The sequence below is a fragment of the Eurytemora carolleeae genome, unplaced genomic scaffold (genome assembly GCF_000591075.1).
Source record: "Eurytemora carolleeae unplaced genomic scaffold, Eaff_2.0 scaffold473, whole genome shotgun sequence".
In the NCBI taxonomy this organism is placed as follows: domain Eukaryota; kingdom Metazoa; phylum Arthropoda; class Copepoda; order Calanoida; family Temoridae; genus Eurytemora; species Eurytemora carolleeae.
Window position 1 is genome coordinate 81,760 of NW_019396633.1, and position 23,553 is coordinate 105,312.

At 31.0% G+C, this 23,553-nt stretch overlaps 2 protein-coding genes across 2 annotated transcripts; both read right to left on the reverse strand.

Annotated features, from left to right (window-relative positions):
• Positions 1-4,303: 4,303 nt before the first annotated feature.
• On the reverse strand, positions 4,304-9,134 carry LOC111706631 (regulator of G-protein signaling rgs-2). The gene is made up of 7 exons (XM_023479542.1): positions 9,011-9,134; positions 7,826-7,883; positions 6,528-6,605; positions 5,959-6,017; positions 4,844-4,906; positions 4,745-4,785; positions 4,304-4,413 (listed from the first exon to the last, which is right to left on the reverse strand). The coding sequence occupies exons 1-6, from the start codon at positions 9,055-9,057 to the stop codon at positions 4,746-4,748; spliced, it is 345 nt and encodes a 114-aa protein (XP_023335310.1). The 5' UTR covers positions 9,058-9,134; the 3' UTR covers positions 4,304-4,413; position 4,745.
• A 9,282-nt stretch (positions 9,135-18,416) lies between these two features.
• On the reverse strand, positions 18,417-23,358 carry LOC111706622 (uncharacterized). The gene is made up of 6 exons (XM_023479535.1): positions 23,221-23,358; positions 23,098-23,118; positions 22,279-22,345; positions 21,726-21,802; positions 20,185-20,376; positions 18,417-18,504 (listed from the first exon to the last, which is right to left on the reverse strand). Exons 1-6 carry the CDS (start codon positions 23,292-23,294, stop codon positions 18,417-18,419), a joined length of 519 nt encoding a protein of 172 aa, XP_023335303.1. The 5' UTR covers positions 23,295-23,358.
• Between the last annotated feature and the right edge of the window lie 195 nt (positions 23,359-23,553).

Below are 23,553 nucleotides of genomic sequence, written 5' to 3' on the forward strand. Positions count from 1 at the left end.
GATGTCCTATATACTAGACAAGCTACGAGGTCGCAAAGTTGTATCAGTGATGTCCTATATACTAGACAAGCTACGAGGTCGCAAAGTTGTATCAGTGATGTCCTATATACTAGACAAGCTACGAGGTCGCAAAGTTGTATCAGTGATGTCCTATATACTAGACAAGCTACGAGGTCGCAAAGTTGTATCAGTGATGTCCTATATACTAGACAAGCTACGAGGTCGCAAAGTTGTATCAGTGATGTCCTATATACTAGACAAGCTACGAGGTCGCAAAGTTGTATCAGTGATGTCCTATATACTAGACAAGCTACGAGGTCGCAAAGTTGTATCAGTGATGTCCTATATACTAGACAAGCTACGAGGTCGCAAAGTTGTATCAGTGATGTCCTATATACTAGACAAGCTACGAGGTCGCAAAGTTGTATCAGTGATGTCGCATATAATAGACAAGCTACGAGGTCACAAAGTTGTATCAGTGATGTAGATTTGTGCAAGTTGTGCATAAAATAAGCAGAAAACATAGAATGTTAATGTTTAAATATGTCAAACGAGTTAAAATTCAGTGTTAGAAGTTGTAAACTTCATTCCAAACTTAAATTAAAAATATTTTTTTATGCGGGTTTATAGGTATGAATTTGCAAAATCGTAACTCCTCTTGTATATGAAAGAAGCAATATCATTAGGGGTTTAAATAGAGTATTTGTGAGTATATAGTTGAAATTATAATTGACATAAATCAATTTATTAAAACAAAATTGAAAAACAAAATTTTTTTAGAAACATTTAGACAAATAACCAAACACATTATAAAACGGGAAGACAAGAAGATAAATAAATAAATTTTAAAAAACAGAATTGTAAAATATATTAAATTGCTTTAGGATTAAACTCTTACATGTTTTTAGTCGAAAGAACAAAAATGTGTTGAATGTATAATGTGTAAGCGGAAAATGAAAGAGAATCAAGAATAGTACAGGGTGTCCCACGAAACATGAAAGAGAACCAAGAATAGTACAGGGTGTCCCACGAAACATGAAAGAGAACCAAGAATAGTACAGGGTGTCCCACGAAACATGAAAGTTGTTGAATAGTTTAAAATGTCTTCATCCAAAATTAATTAAGTTGTTTAATACCAAAGAGAATTATAGGAATATTTAATGATAGTCATATTAACCCATTAGTGACGAGACCATTAACTATTAGTGAAGTTGTTTTAGAAGGATCTTGTCATAACAAAACTTGATTGTACTCATGAAAAAACGATATTCAATTAAATTTTAAAACTTTTTTTAACAGGGTGACCGTAAAGCATGAAAATCTAATTATCTAATTATCGTCAAAGCTTTAATTTTCATGTTTTAGTTATTTATATCTTTAAAAGAAGTTTCCAAAACTGTCGTTAAATTTTTTCTAGCAAAAAAATTGACAATTTTATAGATTTAAAACTAAATTACAGGGTGTTCTTTTGGTTTTCTTCCAAATTCAAAATCTTTTTTTTGGGGTTTTTTAAAATTGAAAACTTTAAAAAAAAACAATTTTGAAGTTACGTCAAATATAAAGTTTTGAAAACAGGGAATCCTAAGGAAAGCGCAGGAAAAGACAGGACGACATTTAGTTTAAGAATAAAGTCTTTCATATCTATTACAGTATAGGGAAGAAGACATACCAAATGATTTACCAACTGGCATGTTTCGTGGGACACCCTGTATATAATTAAGATGAATATAAAGGATGGTAAACAAAAAAGAGAACCAAGGATAATATATAATAAAGAAGAATATAAAGGATGGTCAATAAAATTGAAAACAAAGTATAATATATAATAAAGATGAATATAATGGATGGTCAATAAAAATGAAAACAAAGGATAATATATAATAAAGATGAATATAATGGATGGTCAATATAAATGAGAACCAATGATATTATGCAATAAAGAAGAATAAAAAGGATGATAAATATAAATGAGAACCAAGGATAATATATAATAAAGAAGAATATAAAGGATGGTCAATAAAATTGAAAACAAAGGATAATATATAATAAAGATGAATATAATGGATGGTCAATAAAAATGAGAACCAAGGATAATATATAATAAAGATGAATATAAAGGATGGTCAATATAAATGAGAACCAATGATAATAAATAATAAAGAAGAATATAAAGGATGGTCAGTATAAATGAGAACCAAGGATAATATATAATAAAGATGAATATAAAGGATGGTCAATATAAATGAGAACCAAGGATAATATATAATTAAGAAGAATATAAAGGATGATCAATATAAATGAGAACCAAGGATAATATATAATAAATAAGAATATAAAAGATGGTCAATATAAAAGAGAACCAAGGATAATATATAATAAAGATGGATATAAAGGATAGTCAATATAAATGAGAACCAAGGATAATATGTAATATAGAAGAATATAGAGGATGGTTAATAAAAATGAAAGAGAACCCAGGATAATATATAATAAAGATGAATATAAAGGATGGTCAATATAAATGAGAACCAATGATATTATGCAATAAAGAAGAATATAAAGGATAATCAATATAAATGAGAACCAAGGATAATATATAATCAAGAAAAAATATAATGGATTGTCAATATAAATGAGAACCAAGGATAATGTGTAATAAAGATGAATATAAAGTATGGTCAATATAAATGAGAACCAAGGATAATATATAATATAGAAAAATATAAAGGATGGTCAATATAAATGAGAACCAAAGATATTATATGATAAAGAAGAATATTAAGGGTGGTCAATATAAATGAGAGCCAAGGAGAATATATAATAAATAAGAATATAAAGGATGGTCAATATAAATGAGAACCAAAGATATTATATGATAAAGAAGAATATTAAGGGAGAACCAAGAATATAAGATAAAAAAGAGAACTGAGGAGAATTCTAAACACATATATCGAATGGCTTTGTGTTTAAAAAATGCTGAACTGTCAAAAGATGATTCGTGAACACGTTCCTTCCATTTAGTTTTTCATGCTCGGGTTTCAATTATTAAAATATCAGTAAATTATTTGTTTAGGTCAGATAGGATTAAAGGATGTAACAAACAATATTTAAAACTTAAGGGACTGAGCGCCATTTCTCATAATTTTAAATAAGGCATTTCCGGTTCGCAAATGACTTTAAACCCTTTGTTTCCGCCAAAAAAAAATATCAATGAATTGATTAATTTTAATGTTGGTTTTGTGAGGAAACAATCGGTATTCAAAACTTTTTTAGGATTAGATAACAAAATATAATTTTCATGGGTTTAAGATAAAAATACTAGCATGAATCTGTCATGCAGCACATGCACTTGAAAGGCATTGAGTTTTCGCCACAAAATTGGATTTTATAATCTCTATATCTTCGTAACCCAATGTTGCAGACCTCAGATATTTCAAACTATAAATTCTGTTTGATCAAATAGTCAAAGTTTGAAAAATCAAAGGTTTACACCATCAGGTTACAGAGATGTAGGGATTAGAAAGTTTGAGTTTGTGAAAGAGACTCAATTCCTTTGAACCAACGATTCAAAGGTAGAAAAGGAAGGATATTTAAATCGGTGGTAAATGGTGGCCAGTTCAAATTCATATAATTTGGTCCCAGGCCTTATAAAAATGCTTATAATGTTAATAAAAAATGAAATATTTAAATTATATTTGAGTGACTTCCTGTAGCGCGGACCTGATTTAAAAATGTCAAGGTTTATATTGGTTTTAAAATGCTTTTATGCAAATAAAAATTTTAATCAAATTGTGAAGATCGATTTCAATATCTACTTACAGAAAACTAATACTCAACCCTGTAAAGGCTGGGGGGTCTGTTACTATGTATAGCCCTAGAAAAAGGCCTTAGAGGATATATATAGGGTTGAAATGCTTGTGCATAGCCAACATCTCTCGGTTCACGCACAACCAGTGTACATTTTTGAATCTCCGAGCTGGGCCAAACTTTGAGGTCCTAGTTTAGACTGTACCGCCAATTTACAATTACTAAAGCGGCAGACCTGCATGGGTTGGCAACTGCAGAACTTTAACTTTAAAGAAAATTAAACCGAGAATTAATGCAAGGTTTTATCTAAATACAATATTATTCTGTTTCCAAATTGATCTAAAAAACTATTTTTGGATTTCTACAGCACAAGCCAAGCACAAAAATAACAAGAGATCCAGTTTCATTCTCCCCAACATTGTGAAGCGACAATAGATATTCACGGTTTTAGTTAAATAAATAAAGAAAAAAGTTTACAAAGTTCATATACAATATATAATATTTATATTTACATATATTTATTAACAATAAAAATTGTAAATAACTGTCACATTAATTTTAATTGAATCCCACAAACATTTTCTCGTACATTCTTTAACCCTTTATCTGAGGTGAATGTAGTGGATACAATTATGTTATGCCATTAATTTAGTTATTCCTCCCTTTAATCCAATTTTGTATCACTCCCTTTAATCCAATTTTGTATCACTCCCTTTAATTCAATTTTGTATCCCTCCCTTTAATCCAATTTTGTATCCCTCCCTTTAATCCAATTTTGTATCACTCCCTTTAATCCAATTTTGTATCACTCCCTTTAATGAAATCCAATTTTGTATCCCTCCCTTTAATCCAATTTTGTATCCCTCCCTTTAATGAAATCAATTTTTTATCACTCCCTTTAATGAAATCAATTTTGTGTCACGCTTTCATTCTCTTCCTTAGCTTTTAAAACTGTTATAGAGCGGAGAAATCAAAAACCTACAAAAAAATATAAAAATTTAAAATTTGAGAATAAAAAATAATTCAATAAAATCACCTTGGATATGAATCCCTGTGCATGAGACTATATATTTTCCCCTGCGCTTCATCAAAAATATCCCTTCAATACAAATATAAATTTTATTAAGTTTAAAGTTTAAAGGTACTCTCCGGCCGAAATTTTCTTTAGGCGTTTAATTGATGGTGTATTTTTCGACCTACGTAAATCCACTATACTACACATCCGACCTACCAGCACGTGGTTTTACAACTGCTATGTGGACTTGTGGCCGCAGCGCCCGGCCGCCTAGCATGTCCTAGCCGCGGCGCTCGGCCCCTTAGCCTGTCATAGCCGCAGCGCTCGGCCCAGAAATCGTTTTTACCCCACCTAACCTTCAAATAATACAAAAATACACAGCTGGCGTAGGTCCAATATTGCAGTAGGTCGGAAAGTTAGTATGTCAGAAGTTCAGTAGGGGGGATGTTGCGTATAGACGATGTAACAATACCGTTTAATTTAAAGAGGCCTTTCATTCAAATAGTTACATTTAATTAAATTTTAATTTAAATTATTAAATAGTTACATGTAGATGTCTCCGATTAACAAATAATAACTATTTATTTCATTATCAAACATCGATATATATTTTTTCATGAAAAATTAAGTTTCATTTTCTTTAAATCCGAAAGTCACCTTTTTAGAGAAAACACCATCTCAATCATTTTTGCGTATGCAAAAGTTTAGAGTTACAGGGTGTCCCACGAAATATGGCAGTTGGTGAACAGATAAAAATGTCTTCTTCCATAATTTGTTAAGTAGTTTGATACCAAAGATGATGATAAGAAATACTAAATGGCAGTAATATTTATAGTAAATTTGATTTCAAACAAATATATATTGGAGTAAAAGATTTGTTTAACGAAATAAACTGAAAAAATTCTTACATAACTAATACAGTATCATGGAAAAAGACATTCACAAACTGTCATGTTTCGTGGGACACTCTGTACCATTGAGAAACGTCCTTCTGTGCAACTTTACATTGGAGGATTACTTGAAAATCCCACATTTTGTACAAATCCTTCAAGGCCCTATTTAAGGAAGACGTATCTATCACAAAGATATGGATAAAATCGAGTTTGAGGCAATTGTTCAGTTATTTTATTTTATACCTGTTTGGAGAACTCCTGTTATTATTTAACTGTTCTTTAACTCGAGAATCCAGGCTTACCTAAACAAAAAAATGCTTGTCAGTCACATCTTTATTAAAATTTTGTCAAAAGAAATTAAAGAATTTAATTTTTTTTGTTGCTAATCAATTGCTAATTTCACCATACAGCCATGTTTTTTACATTGTTTATGGACCTTTGAGTCAGAAACAAGGTTGTGTAAAGTAAGGTTAGAAACTGTTTTTAAAGATTACAGACGGGGAAAATCCTTCCCCCCTGTCACGTCATCTTCCGCCAATAATCAGCTAGTTACGTCAAGAGGGTTAGAGAGTTTTGTGTGGCCATTGATATGAAGACTAGATTTCTAGTACATTGGAGCGCATACAACCTTTACAACCTTGGCCAGAATAAAGCTTAACATCCAGAACACTATTGTAAAAGTCACATTTCCAAACGGAGGTCAATTGAAATGAGATTCTGATTTAATTGGGACCGTAGAGAATTGGAGGCAATTCAGCTGAAACCATTTTTTTGGGACACCCTGTAAATATATATATATATATAGTATCTACCTCATGCGTTGAACTGCTGGTGAGAAACTTGTTAAAAATATCCTCCACAAAGGATTTAAACCTCTCCTCCTCCACAACCTAGGGCAGGGGCATATCTATTTTTGTTTTACATTTTTTTTACTTGTTTATTGTACTTTTTTCTTGTACATGTTGTTTAACATTTTTTTTACTTGTTTATTGTACTTTTTCTTGTACATTTTGTTTTAAATGTTTTGTAATTGCTTCTTGTACATATTTTCTAACACGTTTTGTACTTGTTTATTGTACCATATACAGTACTTGTTTATCGTTATTTTTTCTTGTAAATGTTGTTTAACATGCAAAGCACTTGTTTATTGTACTTTTTTGTACATGTTGTTTAGTTCTTGTACAGTTCTTGTTTATTTTACTTGTTTCCTGTACATATTGTTTAACGTGTGTTTTACTTGTTTATTGTACTTTTTTCTTGTACATGTTGTTTAACATGTTTTGTACTTGTTTATTGCACTTTTTTCTTGTACATGTTGTTTAACATGCTTTGTACTTGTTTATTGTACTTTTTCTTGTACTTTTCGATTTACTTGTTTTGTACTTGTTTATTGTATTTTTTCTTGTATACATTTTGTTTTACATGTTTTGTACTTACTTCTTGTACATATTTTTAACATGTTTTACTTGTTTCCTGTACTTTTTCTTGCATAGGATGTTTAACATGTACAGTTCATTTTTATTTTACTTGTTTCCTGTACATTTTGATTAACATGTACAGTACTTGTTTATTGCACTAATTTAACATGTAAAGTACATGTTTATTGCACTTGTTTCCTACGCATGTTGTTTAAAATGTTTTTTTATGTGTTTCTTGTACATCTTTTTTTACAGATTTTGTACTTGTTTATTGTACTTTTTATTTGTACATGTTGTTTTAGAAAATTTGTACTTGTTTCCTTACAGATTGTTTAAAATATTGGGTATTTTTTTCTTTTACTTATTTTTCTACATGTTTTGTACATGTTTATTGTACTTGCTTCTTGTACATGTTGTTTAACATTTAAAGTACTTGTTTGTGTACTTCTTCCTGTGCAGATTGGTTTTACATGTTCTTCTACTTGTTTCCTGTACATCTTGCTTAACATGTTCTAGTGCTTGTTTCCTGTATATGTTTTGTTTTTGTTTCTGGTACAGGCTGTTTTAGATGGTTTGAACATGTTTTTCTTAAATATTTTTGTACATTTTTTGCACAATTCTTTAATAACATCCTTTATCAATTGTAAAAGTTCCAAAATGAGGAAGCATTTCATATCCATTATATCGCTTACCTTCTTTAGTCTCTCACAAGCAATCCAAAACATAAGGTTCTCATCACTATGCTCCTGCCTAGACAAGGTTGCATGGAGTCAAGATTTAAATCGTTCATGATCATGGTCATATTCAAGGTTGGGGTCATGGTCAAGATTGAGGTCATGTTCAAGGTTTAGGTCATGGTTATGGTTATGGTTAAGGTCATAATCAAGGTTGAGGTCATGGTCAAGGTCATGGTCAAAGTTGAGGACATGGTCACGGTGATGGTCATGGGCAAGGTTGGGTTCATAGTAAAACTTGAGGTCATGGTCAAGGTTAAGGTCATGGTCAAGGAAATAGTCAAGGTTAAGGTCATGGTCAAAAAAACGACCACGGTTGAGGTCATGGTCATGGGCAAGCTTAAGGTCACGGTCAAGGTTAAAGTCATGTTCAAGAATGATGTCATGGTTTAAGGTCATGTTCGAAGTTGAGGTCATGGTCTAAGTCATTGTCAAGCACATGGTCAAGTTTAAGCTCATGGTCAAGTTTAAAGTCATGTTCAAGTTTAAGTTCGTGGTCAAGTTTAAGGTCATGTTAAAGGTTAAGTTCATGGTCAAGTTTGAGTTCATGTTGAAGGTTAAGTTCATGGTCAAGTTTGAGTTCATGTTAAAGGTTAAGTTCATGATCAATTTTGAGTTCATGTTCAAGTTTAAGGTCATCGTCAAGTTTGAGTTCATGTGAAAGATTAAGTTTATGGTTAAGTTTGAGTTCATGTGAAAGATTAAGTTCACGTTAAAGGTTAAGTTCATGTTAAAGGTTAAGTTCATGTTAAAGGTTAAGTTCATGGTCAAGTTTGAGTTCATGGTCAAGATTGAGTTCATGGTCAAGTTTGAGTTCATGGTAAAGTTTAAGGTCATGGTGAAGTTTGAGTTCATTGTCAAGTTTGAGTTCATGGTCAAGCTTTAGTTCGTGGTCAAGTTTGAGTTCATGGTCAAGGTTGAGTTCATCATCAAGTTTAAGGTCATTGTTAAGCTTTAGTTCGTGGTCAAGTTTGAGTTCATGATCAAGGTTAAGTTCATGGTCAAGTTTGAGTGCATGGTCAAGCTTAAGTTCATGGTCAAGTTTGAGTTCAAGGTAAAGGTTGATGTCATGGTCAAGCTTGAGTTAATGGTTAAGGTAAAGGTCCCTGTCATGATTGAAATCAATGTTGAAATAAAGCTTACTTAAGAAACTGTAGGAAGAGTCGTATCCCTGGAGAACTGGAGAGCATGGTTTGGAAACCTACTCCAGGATCAGACCAACTCTGGACCTCTTCTAAACTACGGAACTTTTGTATTATTAATCTTTGCAGAGTCGCAAATTGATTGAATTCATTTTTCTTCTACAGTGTTCGAAATAAACTGATTTCAACCAATGAGAGATCGTTTAAATTTGGCTGTTTTTCACGGATTATGGGATCGATTGAAATTAAAAATTTCCACTGTAAAGAAACGTTGAAAATAACCGCTTTTTATACAAAATTTCTGACCTTTTGAAAATAAAAATTGATACTTTTTAAGAGTGACAATTATTTGTAAACTTTCGTTGACGATAATAGAACAAAACAGAAATTGTCTTTAACTTATGTAATTTTCGATTAATATATAATAAAGCACTTCGTTCATATATATATGTACTAGAATGTTAGTTATAGCTGGCCAAAAATCTTTAAAAAATCGATTTTTCTCAAAATCCTTTTTTTAATTCCACGGGCAACACCGGGCACTCCAGCTAGTAATACATAAAGAGGGTTAAACTACAGGTTACTCACACAAGGTGATAGACTGTAAGCGACATGAAACTTTTTAAATATGAAGGTATTTGTTCTTCCATGTAGTATTAAACTGAGATGGAATTTAAAGAATTTGAGCCGCGGTTTAAATCCGCCAAAACCCGGTTTAAATTAAGCGGTGGCTTAAATCTTGAAACATTTGATATAATTTTAAGTGGAACCAACCATATTTAAGCCCCGGCTTAAATATAAACCGCCGCTCAAATTCTTTAAATTCGGCCACTGGTTTATATAATATAATTGGGCAAATAAAGAAAGTTGAAGCGAATCTTGAAATCATGTAAACAGCAAATTCTATGGGAAGTTGCCGCTTGGGAAATTGCACATTTGGGAAGTTGACACTTGGGAAATTGTCACTTGGGAAGTTGACACTTGGGAAATTGTACATTTGGGAAGTTGACACTTGAGAAATTATCACTTGGTAAGTCACCCTTGGCAAAATGCATTTGGGAAAATACCTAAAACCAAGGTTGTATTGCAAGGAAAGTTAATTGCAGTTGCGTATTCTCTGCGTACATATTGAAACCAGTTCTCTCTGGGCTGAATTTGTAAACAAGAATAGATGCATCAGTGTTCGTTTAGTATCCGAGGAGGTTAAAGCGTTAAATTTTAATAATTTTGATAATTCACATAATAGTTTCCTATGACCAGAATACTTCATTGATTTTTACGTGAAAGATGGATCCCATTGTCAGGCTTCAACATCCGTCTTGTGACAGAGACAGTTCACATCGTACACCTCTGCAATAACTTTCCTTGCATTATAACCTTGCCTAAAACCATCTTGAATGCAAGGAAACAGAAAGTATAATCCCCATACATTCGTCTTAAAATTGCATTCTGTGTGGGTAACCCTCTATAATATATTATTATTGTTAGTATATTCAAACGATAAAGCATGTGTTAACTTATTATTTATAAAAGATAAATAAAGATAAATAAAGATAAATATAGATAAATCTAAAATCTAATATCTAAAGTTATGGTTTCTTTTCAAATATAGAAAATGCCCAACATTGATACAAATATTATTTCATGTTCAGGGATGAACGAATTAACGAAATATTTCAAAAGGAACGAAATTTACAAATAATGAACAAACAAATTCGATCGTTCATATAAAGAAGAAAATGATCGATCGTTTTATCAAAACGTACTAAAAAACGTTTAGTTAAAAAAAGAACAAAAAAAAGAAAATGAACGATTGCTCAGCTAACAAACAAATTTAAATTTTATTGAACGACTGTAAAAAAAACCTGAACAAATTGAAAAACGCCGAACGTGCCCATTTCTAATCATGCTGATAACCCAGCAAACAGGGAGTTTTGCTTTTTACTGAATAAAGAATTTGGAGGAAATTCTCGGGAACTGTTCCCCAAATTCCTTAGAATACTTCTAGAGAAATTCCCAAGAAATTCTTTTACAATAAGTCTCCAAAGATAGGGAATTTCCTCATTTTTGTTTCCTGGATCAGAGTAATTACTTACTGATAACGTTATTATTGCTAGTTTCGTGTTCAACATGAANTGATTCAAATAGTCGTTTGTAATTGATCAATATTGATAAACTATTTATCCGTCAATTTAAAGAAATCGAGTTTATTTCTGTAACGGATTCTACGAAATTAGGTTGCTAACGAAAACAAGCGTAAGACGTACATCTACATACTCGCTTTATCTTATAATTATGATTAATAATAATTATTTTTGCATCATTCATAAATAATACATAAGGATCTTTTCCATCGGTCCAATATAAGTATAATTTTTTTTAGTTCTACCTACGGTGGCATTTTTGTACATGACAGTTAGTTTAAAACCTCTTCTTCCATAATATATTAAGTTGTTTGTTATCCAAAGAGAATAATAATAAATATTTAATGGCATCCATATTATGGTAAAATTGATTTCTAAGTAAAATATATTTGAGTAAAGTTTTTTTAACTAAAGAAACTGCAAAAAGTCTTTAATATCTAATACAGTATACATGGAAGAAGACATTCGAAACTATTCACAAACTGTTATGTTTCGTGGGATATTAAAAAGTAATAGGTTATCCACCATCGTTCGAATTAATTATCTTGTATTATTCTAAAATCATATTTTCTGTTATCATATTGATTCAAAAATACGTTCATCATCAAGTTTAAGGTCATTGTTAAGCTTAATTGGATACAAACAAACAGACAGACAAGCCAAATTTATATATTGATAAAGGTTTAAAGGGCGTGACCGGCAATGTATGGTAGTTGAACTGAGAATGCAATATCGTGCGAGACATTTCTTTGGATTCATTTGAGCCATATAAAACGTTTTGATGATGTATAATCGCTGAGTTTAAGCTAGAAAACGAAGATATATCTTCCAAATTACATATAAGATAAAGGTATAAAGGGTTAAATGTCGGACAGTCCCTTTTAGAGTTATGTTTACAGCTTTTTAACATTCTTCACTGTTGAGTTTAAGATTATTCAAAGTATTCCTATTCCAAGAGTTTTTGCTCAGCATTGAACATCTTTTCTCTAGTATCTCAAAACTTTTTCTTCACAAATATAAAACTCATATTTTTCCGAAATATGTAATATTCTATTTACAAACAATGTCTAATACAAACACTACAGTGTTGAAACAATGCAACGCTCTAGAAACATTATGGTTCCAAATTCTAAATTCTAGCAAAAATTGCGTTGAAATTTTGCAAAATTGTTATTAACAAAAATTTAAAAAAAACGCAAAATAGCGCGTTTTTCTAACAGAATTTATCAAATTTTACTCGATTAATTGCTCTGTAGTTTTGAAACCTTATTTAGAACACACTTTCTACGGATTATGTGAAATGCGATTTTTTTCAATTTTTGTTAAAAATTTAGGAATTGTAAGTACGTAAAGTCAACAAGTTTGTCTTTTCAGATGAGAATGACAATATGATGCCTTGTGGTTCTTGAGGAGTTAACTCTGCAAAATAAAATTTTTTTATTTATCTATTTTTAATTTAAAGAGACTGTAAGCTTAATTTAAAGTGTCCCTCCATGCAAAGATGGCACTCAAACAACCGTACGATTAACATTTTTGTCTGATAAAATATGAATTAGAAGTCAATGTTTTTAAAAACGGAATATTGTTTAATGTGACATTTCTGCTACAGAAAAACCTCTAGGAATTATCAGAATTATGCACTTTTAAACTATGAAACGAAAATAACTATAATTTGATTGGTCAGATAAAGGTTGTGAATCAAGCGTTTTTACCTTTGCATAGATGGCCACTTGAAATTACGCTTACAGTCCCTTTAAATGTATTTATAAAAAGATGGTTTATGTATAAAAACGCTAAATTATTTATTTTTCCTGGAGTTGACTGATGATTTGGCCGGTTTAAGGATTGTTGCTTTGCGTGCATTGTCCTGAAGATAAATATTTACATCAAAAATGTTTTAAAAAATCATTTCTAAATTGTTTCATCCCAATCCTTGTATTTGAAGCTATAGAATTCTGTTGGATATCAAAAAATAGAGATTAGAAAAACTGAATTTACAGTGGAAAAGACTTAACTCCTTTGATTCCAAAAAAATATTTTTTTTTAATTTCAAATTTTATAAATAATTATGCACAGAGGCCGTTCCTTCCATAAACTACATCGGTCGACAACTTGACGTCTCCTATTTTGGTCGTGAAATGTACGGAGAAATATCTATCTATCAGATAAAAATTTAGCACGAGACATCTAGCGGCCAACATATCATCCCCAAAGTACGTGAAATACACGACCACTTTCTATGGAGAGAATGGGCTCAGGTGTGAAAAACTAAATTTTAATTCACAAATACCGTCCTGTACTCCATATCCATACAAAGGTTCATTTGAAACATTAAAGGAACCGTAGACGTAACATTAAGACTCCCTTATAACAGTATACCCTTTAATATTTGTACTGACCAATGTTTTTTTCTTCTTATTTTTCCACGGAAACGTTTGTAAGAACTGTTCTTGTAAGAACTGTTCTTGTCAAAACAGTTCTTTAATATGGGTGAAGCGTTCCATTGAGGGTTTCTTAGAATTTCGCTTACAGTCCCTTTAATATCGGTACAACGTTCCATTGAGGGTTTCTTAGAATTACGCTTACAGTCCCTTTAATACGGGTACAGCGTTCCATTGAGGGTTTCTTAGAATTACGCTTACAGTCCCTTTAATACGGGTACAGCGTTCCATTGAGGGTTTCTTAGAATTACGCTTACAGTCCCTTTAATACGGGTACAGCGTTCCATTGAGGGTTTCTTAGAATTTCGCTTACAGTCCCTTTAATATGGGTACAGCATTCCATTGAGGGTTTCTTAGAATTACGCTTACAGTCCCTTTAATACTGGTACAGCGTTCCATTGAGGGTTTCTTAGAATTACGCTTACAGTCCCTTTATGGTTGCCCAAACAAACGGTATAGTTTTACCAAAATATATTTATCTGTATTTTTAGATTTTATAAAAATCCATTGAATAGAGTAAGGACTGTTATTTGTTATAATATAAAAATACGAAAGAATCTATTATTTATGAAAGAAAGGTTAGAGAAAAGGTTAAAAAAACAATCTATCTAATTTTTTTCTTCAAAAAGAATTTATTTTGCAACGTTTCTATTTGATCTCAATATTTTTTATTAAGAAACAAAAAGCTTTTATTTATTTTTATAGAGAAAAGGTTTATTTGTTATTCTGCTGTTTGTTCTCCCACTATCTTCAAATTGTTAATAATTTACATGCATATTATTAAATCAAGAATTTTGAATTTGTAACGCTTTTTGTGGTTAAACAAAAAAAATTTTCTTTTATATCTTTATGCTTATTTTCAATAACAGTTTTTCCAAATAAAAAAATCACATTAAAACGATTTATTTATCCTTTGGTTGACATCCTTTTCCTTTTTTTAAACATTCCTTTTTATTTTTCATTATTTTTACAATCTGAGACGTTTATCATATTTCAAAATTGAATGCTCTTTAAAGGGAGGTTTCGCGAAAAATGAAAGGGGGTATAGGCTTAATGCGATAAAAAAGCGCATTTGATCGCTGCTAATCTTACTTCTATCTGTTGCGTAAGGAGAAAATTTTAAAAACGACTCATGCTGAAGATTGTAGTGCCATACAAATTCAGAAAGATGCAACATTCAACTGCCCATGCCCATCCCTATCTGTAACTAAAGGATCTGTACCTGGGTACTAGTGGATTCAGATTCAATGTATGAGTCATCCTCCCAGATTTCAGAATGCATGCACCCCATTATTCACATTTTCTAACTCTTATAACACAATATAGGATTACATACTTAATCACAAATGATAAGATCATAAAGACGACCTTAAACTTGACATTTTCAAGGTTAATTTAAGTGTTTAGTCTTTTAATTGTTTTTTTAATGATTCCACAATAAATTTACCTAGTATAAGTTTCCGAACAGTCGTTTCTAAAGTCGCATTATTTATGTTTTGGTAAAGATAACTAATGGGGGTGGGGAGGTGGTAGAAATTGGATTTATGATCAACACCTGTATATTTTGAACATAGGTCTTAATTAATCATTATTAAACTGAACACTTCTTTATTTGAACCCAGCAATAGCCCGTTTATGCCAAAGAGAGTCGCTGCATTCATTATTTAAGAGGGGACACAAGTCTAGAAGGCTAACTGCCATTGATCTTACCATTTAGAATGCAAATATATATATGTGATCTATAATTTAAACTACTTTTTGTATTCAATAACCAGAAAATATGCTTGATTAAATAGTGAAACTAAAAAACCTTCAACAAAAGATAATAGATTTTACAATTTTGCATTTTACAGAGATTTTTTGCACTGACGCTTTTGAACTTAAAAGAGGATTTGCACATTTTCTGTTTTCCTTAAATAAACATTTAGGTTTTGAAAATTTAGCAAATATTTTTGCATATTTTAATTCATTGGTTTAAGGGCTTGTCAAAAAGTATTATTCATGCACTTTATTTTTTTTGCAAATTATTAAAGTAGAGCCCATGTATTAACTTTTATAGATTTGTATCACAATAAGAGACTAGTTTGGGTAAAAGAGATGTCAGCCTGAATCGCTTCAGTAGTTTTTGGAAGATATGTACACAAAACTTAGCCAAAGTAAACTTGTTTCCTTCTTCATTAATATTCAATAATCTGTTTAAAAAAAAGACTTTATTAAAGCAGGTAGACGATCGACCTAATACAACCTGGGGATCGTCATGTTTTAGATCGTCAGTACAGTCTCAACCTTCGTGGGTAGCCCTGTAGATCGATATCAAAATGACTGAATGATTTAAATTGATTTCTTATCAAAACTAAATAGAACATTAAACACTAAACATGCACTATTTACAATCATAATGATTTCACTTTACACTTCCGTTTTCTACTTACACTTCCTTTTTTACATTACAATTCCGTTTTTACTTTACACTTCTGTTTTTACTTAACATTTCCATTTTTCCTTTACACTTCCGGATTATATTTACATTTCCGTTTTCCCTTTACACTTCCGTTTTCTACTTACACTTCCGTTTATATTTACACTTCCGTTTTCACTTTACACTTCGGTTTTTACTTTATATTTCGTTTTCACTTTACGCTCCAGTTTTTACTTTATATTTCGTTTTCACTTTACACTTCCGTTTTCACTTAATATTTCGTTTTCAATTTACACTTCCGTGTTATCCACATAACACTTTCATTCATATGTTTATTCTTGTTATACAGATATGAATAGACATAGATAAAATATAGTATATAGACATGCATGCTTCACATTCATACAAGATGATTTTTTGGCTTTCTTAGGAGTTACTTTTACAATTAAGTAATTAAACCTGAAAGGATAATTGAAAATACTGAATTTCCTTTTGAATTTTTTTAGTCATCTGACTAAACACTTTTATATGACACACAATCTTACGCGACTACATTTTTGACACTGAAATTGTCCTTTTTATTCTCAATGAAAAAATAAAAGATCTGTCTTGTTTTCCCTTGTTTCTTTAAACTATAAAAGTCGGTAATATAGTCTTGTAAAAAGAAAATAAAGAAAATTCTGAAGGCATTTTGATTTATATTTCACAGTTTGGAATTAGCAAAATGTATATTCCGCTTAAAGGGACTGTAAAGGAAAAATTAAAAGGGTATAGGCTGAAAGCTAATCACTTTAGCTCTCGATCGCGACCCATGAAAGTTATATCTGATGTTCCTATCTCTAGAAACTGATATACAACTTTGTCAAATTTATACGAAAATTAATTTAAATACAATTTTGTATGAAAGTAGTGGGTTTAGATAGATCAAATTCAGCAAGTAAGCAACCAATCTTTCATTTTTCCTTTACAGTCCCTTTAAGAGAAACCGAATTAATACAACTTGGGTGTTAAGAAACATTTAATTATTCATATTTGACTTATTCTTTATTTATTCCATTTCTGGTAGAAAAAATAAACTTCTAGTATTACTATTATTCATCTGAACAATTATGTAGAAGATATTTTCGTTTTTCTAGATTTAAATGTGTTAAATTTTGATAAATCTTACATGATTTCCTGTGGTAGAAATGCGGAGAAACCACAATTGAAAATAATCATTAGTATACAACAAAAATAACGATTTTTAAACATTAATATCTAAATCATTCTTAATCAGACAAAGCTTTTAAAGACACCGTTGTGTTTTTTTTCATTTGGAAATGTGCTTTCAGTTCAATCTAGATATATACTTGGCTTGGGTGTGTATGTCCTGTGTTTCCAATAAAGGTCTAAACGGCAGAACAGTTTGGACCCAAATTTTTTGTTTGGGACCTCACATGACCCCGGGGATGGTATATTGATGTTTTGAATTTCAAAAAATTGTATTTTTGAAAAAATATTAATATATCTTGGTATTTTTCTTGTTTTTGTATTTTTTTGTTTTTTATTAGAAGATGTTCAAAGAAACCACAATAAAAGTTTAAACAGAAGAGGGACTCAACACACCGTAAAGCTTATAAGCTAAAAAACAGATATAAAAATAAAAATAAGTTCTAAAAATTTAAAACAAAATAAAATAAATTTTCTAAAATTAATTTTTGTATATTTTAATTCTTAATTTACTTCTTGATTGTTTATTTCTAGTATAAGAAAGCACACAGTATTACTAAGGTCAATTGCCATTAGGATGCAAAGTTATAGGGATTATATAGTTTGAGTTTGTGGTTAATGTAGAACTTATTATAACGCATCTCAAAGACAAGAAAATCACACTGCACCAACTGTATATATAATAATGTATATATTTTTATTATCGTTAAATATTGCACAATTTAAGTAATAACACATTTGCATTTGTCATCTAACCTTATTAAGGATTTTTGAAATTCTGGTTGTGAGAAATTACGGGAAATCGTGTTGGAATTTTCCTTTGAAAATTTTAAGAATCTCCCGAGATATTCAAGAGTATTTAACCCAGTCGATATAATATGGACTTGATTTTCTAGAAATTTCCGAATTTCTCCAAAATTGTTTACTGTGCAGTGTATATGTTAATTATACTATCTAAATAATAGTTTTTGTATTTAAGTTAGCTATAGATGGCCAAATGGCTGGACCGAATTGGCTGAAATTGTTTAGGGAACCCATGGGTACCCTGGGGGTAGCATAGACTAAAAAGAATTTTATTTTGTTTTCATAAATTGTTTTTTTTCATAAATCGATAGATTTTTTTCTTTCAATAATAGTTTTTTTTAAATTCGATCTGGAACATCTGATAGTATAATATATAGTTATATTTATTAATTATGGTTTATAGTTCAACCAGTTTTCTATCTGTGCTTCATCTTGCTTCCTCTCCTGTACAGACTTCAGATCATCAAATCTCTGACGTCTGCAAGGTAAATAAAACATTTTTAACAGCTCCTGTCGGATTTTTTTTTTCGTAATAGGAAAGTTTAAACTACCGGGTTACACAAATATGAATTAGAAAATCAAAGGAATTGAGTCTTTGTCACAAACTCTGATTTTCTAATACCTATATCTTTGCAACCCAATTTCGTAGACCTTAGATGTTTCAAACTATGAGTTCTGTTAGATCAAATAGCCTATTATTGAAATATACCCCGCGCAAAATATTTTTAATGAATTAGCATCAAAAGTGAATATTTTAAGTTCTCAAATTGAAAATACTCATAAAATGTGTAAAGTTATTGATTTAGAACTTTACACTATAAATGTCCGTGGAGGGGGCTCTTTGACTCAACAATTGTATTCCTCCATATTATTCCTAAATCGTGAAGGTATATTAATGTATTCTACAAACTACATACCGCAAACTATCTTAAAAATCAAACCTGAAAAAGGCCCCAAATAAGCCTACTGTCAATGCTCACATAATATATAACAATCCCAATAGTGAAAATACAAGTCGAAAGTAAGTATTATAAGGAAATGATCATTGCTTCTTTTAATTTCAATTTATAGAAACTGACGCACTACGATCTCAAATAAGGAAAATAATATCCATAATATAATGAAATTGCAACCTTAAACAGATCTTAGAAAACTGCTAGAAATTGTTTGCTGGTTTTTAAACGTGTGTGGGGGTCTCTAAAATAATATTTACACATTTTAAAACTTTAAAAATACAATTTCTTTTCCAGAGAATAAGCTGATTTGACCAAACAATTAGTTTTGTACAAATATGACAAATGATACATCATTGGAAAGCGCTCTTGTGCTCTACTTTTAGAATCTGCCAAAAAATTTGCAAATTTGCAAAAATTGAATTTTTTATCGCAATATCAAGTTATATAGTAAAAATGTTTGCAAAAAAGTTTTTTCCAAGAAATGAAAAATTATACATTTTTGAAAAGCCCTTGACCATGCCATTTGAAATATGCAAAAGTTTTTGCAAAATTTTAAATAAACTGATTTTTAATCAAAAAAACTAAAAATGTGCAAATTTCCTTTGACAGGTTGTTTGCAAAAAAATTGCAATTTTTTTTTGCAAAACTTGTGCAATTCGTTTTCTTATGTCAAAGGCTTTCCAAAAAGCTAAATTTTATCAAAATCTAACAAGTGAAAGTGGGTCAAAACAAAGATTTAGTTTGTTACAGGAAAAAGCAGTCATTCAGGCAATGTGCCTGAGGACTCAGGCAGTTAGTATTAAAGCCCGGTTTTAGGCCTAAAGGAAATAGGGTTAATAATTATTTTTTGCACACAACAACAATTGATAAGTAAAGATATTTCATATCTGGCTAATTTTTTAATTATTATTTTTAAACGTATTTCATGACAAGACACTAGAGAAGGCAATAATACTAAGTAGTGCGTAAAATGTAGATAATAAAATGAACACAAGAAAAACTTTCAACAAAGGAAATAAGTTTTTGCCACAAGCTCAAATTTTTCCATCCCTGGATCTATGCAACCTATGTCAAACTATACATTCTATTAGATCAAATAGTCTACGTCTAAAATATCAAAGGTTTGCACCATCATGTTGATTTTAGGAATAGAAATTTGAGTTTGTGACAAAACTTCAATTCTTTCTAGAGGATAGTATTACCTTTTCCCATTATGTTTTGTTACTGCTGGAGGTGGTGGAGGAGGTAAATAGTTTGGTCCTTCTATCTTCTTTCTCCATCTTTCTCTAGTTTCCATCATCTTTATCCTTCCTTCCTTCCTCTTCTTCATTCTCAGCATATATCTTCTAACAAACCTTTGTAGTTTGACCACAGCCCACAGCTTTATTTGTGTCCTAGGAACACCATGATACAGGGGTTTCCACAAAGGATGAGAATTTAAAGACGACATTACTGAATTAACACTCTCTGTTTCCTTATATTTATGATCTGTTTAACTGTGAACAGGTTTCTTTCTTTGTCAGATCATTGAATAAGCCATTATATTACAATATTCAAGGCTGCAGAAGACTTAAATTGACCTTGAGAGTTTCAAGTCGTCTTTACAGATTCATTATTTGTGGGTATCCCTGCATATCATTTCGAACAAAGCATCATCATTTAGAACAACAAAGTTCTGGAAAACAGGGTTTTGGAATTATTAAAAAAACAAATGTTATAGAAAATTTTATTTGTTTTGAAATAAAAAACTTGTTTTGAAATATAAAACTTGTTTTAAAATATAAAACTTGTTTTAAAATATAAAACTTGTTTTGAAATATAAAACTTGTTTTAAAATATAAAACTTGTTTTAAGCTCTATTTGTATAAAGGCTATCAAATTGCATCAAATGGGTTTATAACTAAAAAAATTTAAACTTTCTTATATCTTTTTAAAAGCATAAAAATGGCATTGCTAAGAATTGGATGCGTTTTTGGGTAACAAAAAGTCTTCAAGTGAATGACACATTTATCATAATTCCTTAATAACTGTTTGAAATTTTCCATTCTCCCTTTTCCTTCAGTACAGTTTAGAGGTCACGTGATTTCCGTCTGTGTCACGTGACAACAATACTGCACTGCCATTGGCTGAAGTTCTGTTGACGTAATACGGACTATATGGACTATATGTAATTACACTGTCACTTATATATGTTAAAAATGCAAAATTAAAAATTAAAAATGATAATAGGAGCCAACCTGAGATTCTCAGGTTCCTGTGGGATATCGTCGTTTTCAAATTGGTTGCGTACTTGTTGAATTTGATCTGTTTTATACTAAAGCTTTCATGCAAAATTGCATATATAAGAATTTTTTTTATAAATTTGACACAGTTTTATATCAATTTCTCGAGACAGGAATATCAGATAGATGTTTTATATGTATCGTTTAACGTCTGAGATTTTCAGGTTTCATCCTATATCCCCTTTCATTTTTCCTTTACAGTTCCTTTATCCTATACCCCCTTTCATTTTTCCTTTACAGTTCCTTTATCCTATACCCCCTTTCATTTTTCCTTTACAGTCCCTTTAATCCTATACCCCCTTTCATTTTTCCTTTACAGTCCCTTTAATCCTATACCCCCTTTTATTTTTCCTTTACAGTCTCTTTATCCTATACCCCCTTTCATTTTTCCTTTACAGTCCCTTTATCCTATACCCCCTTTCATTTTACTTTTACAGTCCCTTTAAAGATATTGGTCTGACCTGCCTTTTACAGTGACAACTATCCATGGACTTGAGAAGACGTCAGGGTGGAACTGTTTGGTCTGTGTCTTTGTTATCTAAATATTATTCATAAAGGGACTGTACGTGTTATTAGAGTACCCTCTATCACAAGAGCTGTTCATAATTCACAACAGTACCCAATTGAAACCTTTGTTTTGATCAAAGTTGATGGAGATACCATTTTCATTATATAAGAACTGATAACTTTGTCTTTGAAAGCGACTTTTTAAGGCAAGAGACAAAGAAGGAAATTAACAGAATATAGCCAATATTTTTCTGTCTAGTGTCTAGTTTCTGGTGTCTAGTGTCTAGTGTCTAGTGTCTAGTTTCTGGTGTCTAGTGTCTAGTGTCTAGTGTGTAGTGTCTAGTGTCTAGTGTCTAGTGTCTAGTGTCTAGTGTCTAGTGTCTAGTATCAAGTATCTAGTGTCTAGTGTCTAGGTTCTAGTGTCTAGTGTCTAGTGTCTAGTGTCTAGTGTCTAGTGTCTAGTGTCTAGTGTCTAGTGTCTAGTGTCTAGTGTCTAGTGTCTCTTACCTGAATTGAATCTATTGTATACACAAAGGCATTATTAAGATCCTTCCTGCCTTGCTCAACGTTCGGTCTAAAATTTAAAAAGCGTAATTTTTTTTTATTTTACAATCAAATTTCAAGATACCACTTAAAGGTTTATCCTAAAATCGATAAAATTGTTTTTTAAAGCCGATTTAAGTCTAATCCAATAAAACTTTGCACACTTTTACATATTGTTATATTAAGTATGACCCTCCTCGTTTAAAGTGAAGCATTCCTTATTCACAAAGATACACATCAAATATTCATCTTAAGTTTATTTCTGACAATTTCTTCAATTGTTTCTGTAGTTGAAATTCGCGAGCATCTTATACACAGAAACTACAATTGAAAATAATCTATATTCAAGGTTAAAACTTGCATTCATCAATTATTCTTTATCACACTTCTAGGAGTACCATTGTGAATCGGGTATATGGCTCTATACATGGAGGCGCGCTTTAAAATCACAAGGATTCAATAGTTTGTATTTACCTTTGTACCAGGATGAGACTGTATTAACCTGCGAACCCGGATGAGATTGCATCTACCTGTGTACCCGGATGAGATTATATTTACTTTTGTACCCGGATAATATTGCATTTACCTGTGTGCCCGGATGAGATTGTATTTACCTGTGTGCCCGGATGAGATTGTATTCACCTGTGTACCCGGATGAGAATGTTTTTACCTGTGTACCCGGATGAGACTGTATTTACCTGTGTACCCGGATGAGATTTGTTTTTACCTGAGTACCCGGATGAGATTGCATCAACCTGTGTACGCGGATGAGATTGTATTTACCTGTGTACCCGGATGAGACTGTATTTACCTGATTACCCGGATGAGACTGTATTTACTTGTGTACCTGGATGAGACTGTATTTACCTGTGTATCCAGATGAGACTGTATTTACCTGTGAGACTGGAATTGTCTTGAAAAGGCTCGAAGGTGTTTAGATCCAAGTTGAAATCTCCTCCAACCAACAACGGAATATTCATGTTATTCTTTCTACATAAAAAATCTATTAATCTAGGGTGAACCAAAAAAAAACAGATTTAATTGCTTAACAAAACAATATCAAAACGTTTTGCAGGGTTTGTGTTTTTCAATAAAAATGTTAAAATGAAGTGCGTTAAATGAAAATTTTGTTGTGATCATACAAACTTTTTCATTAAAAAAAAGTTTCTTTTTGGCAGATATCAATTTAAATTCTATTCAAAACTTTATTAAAATATATTGATAAATAAGAGATATGTG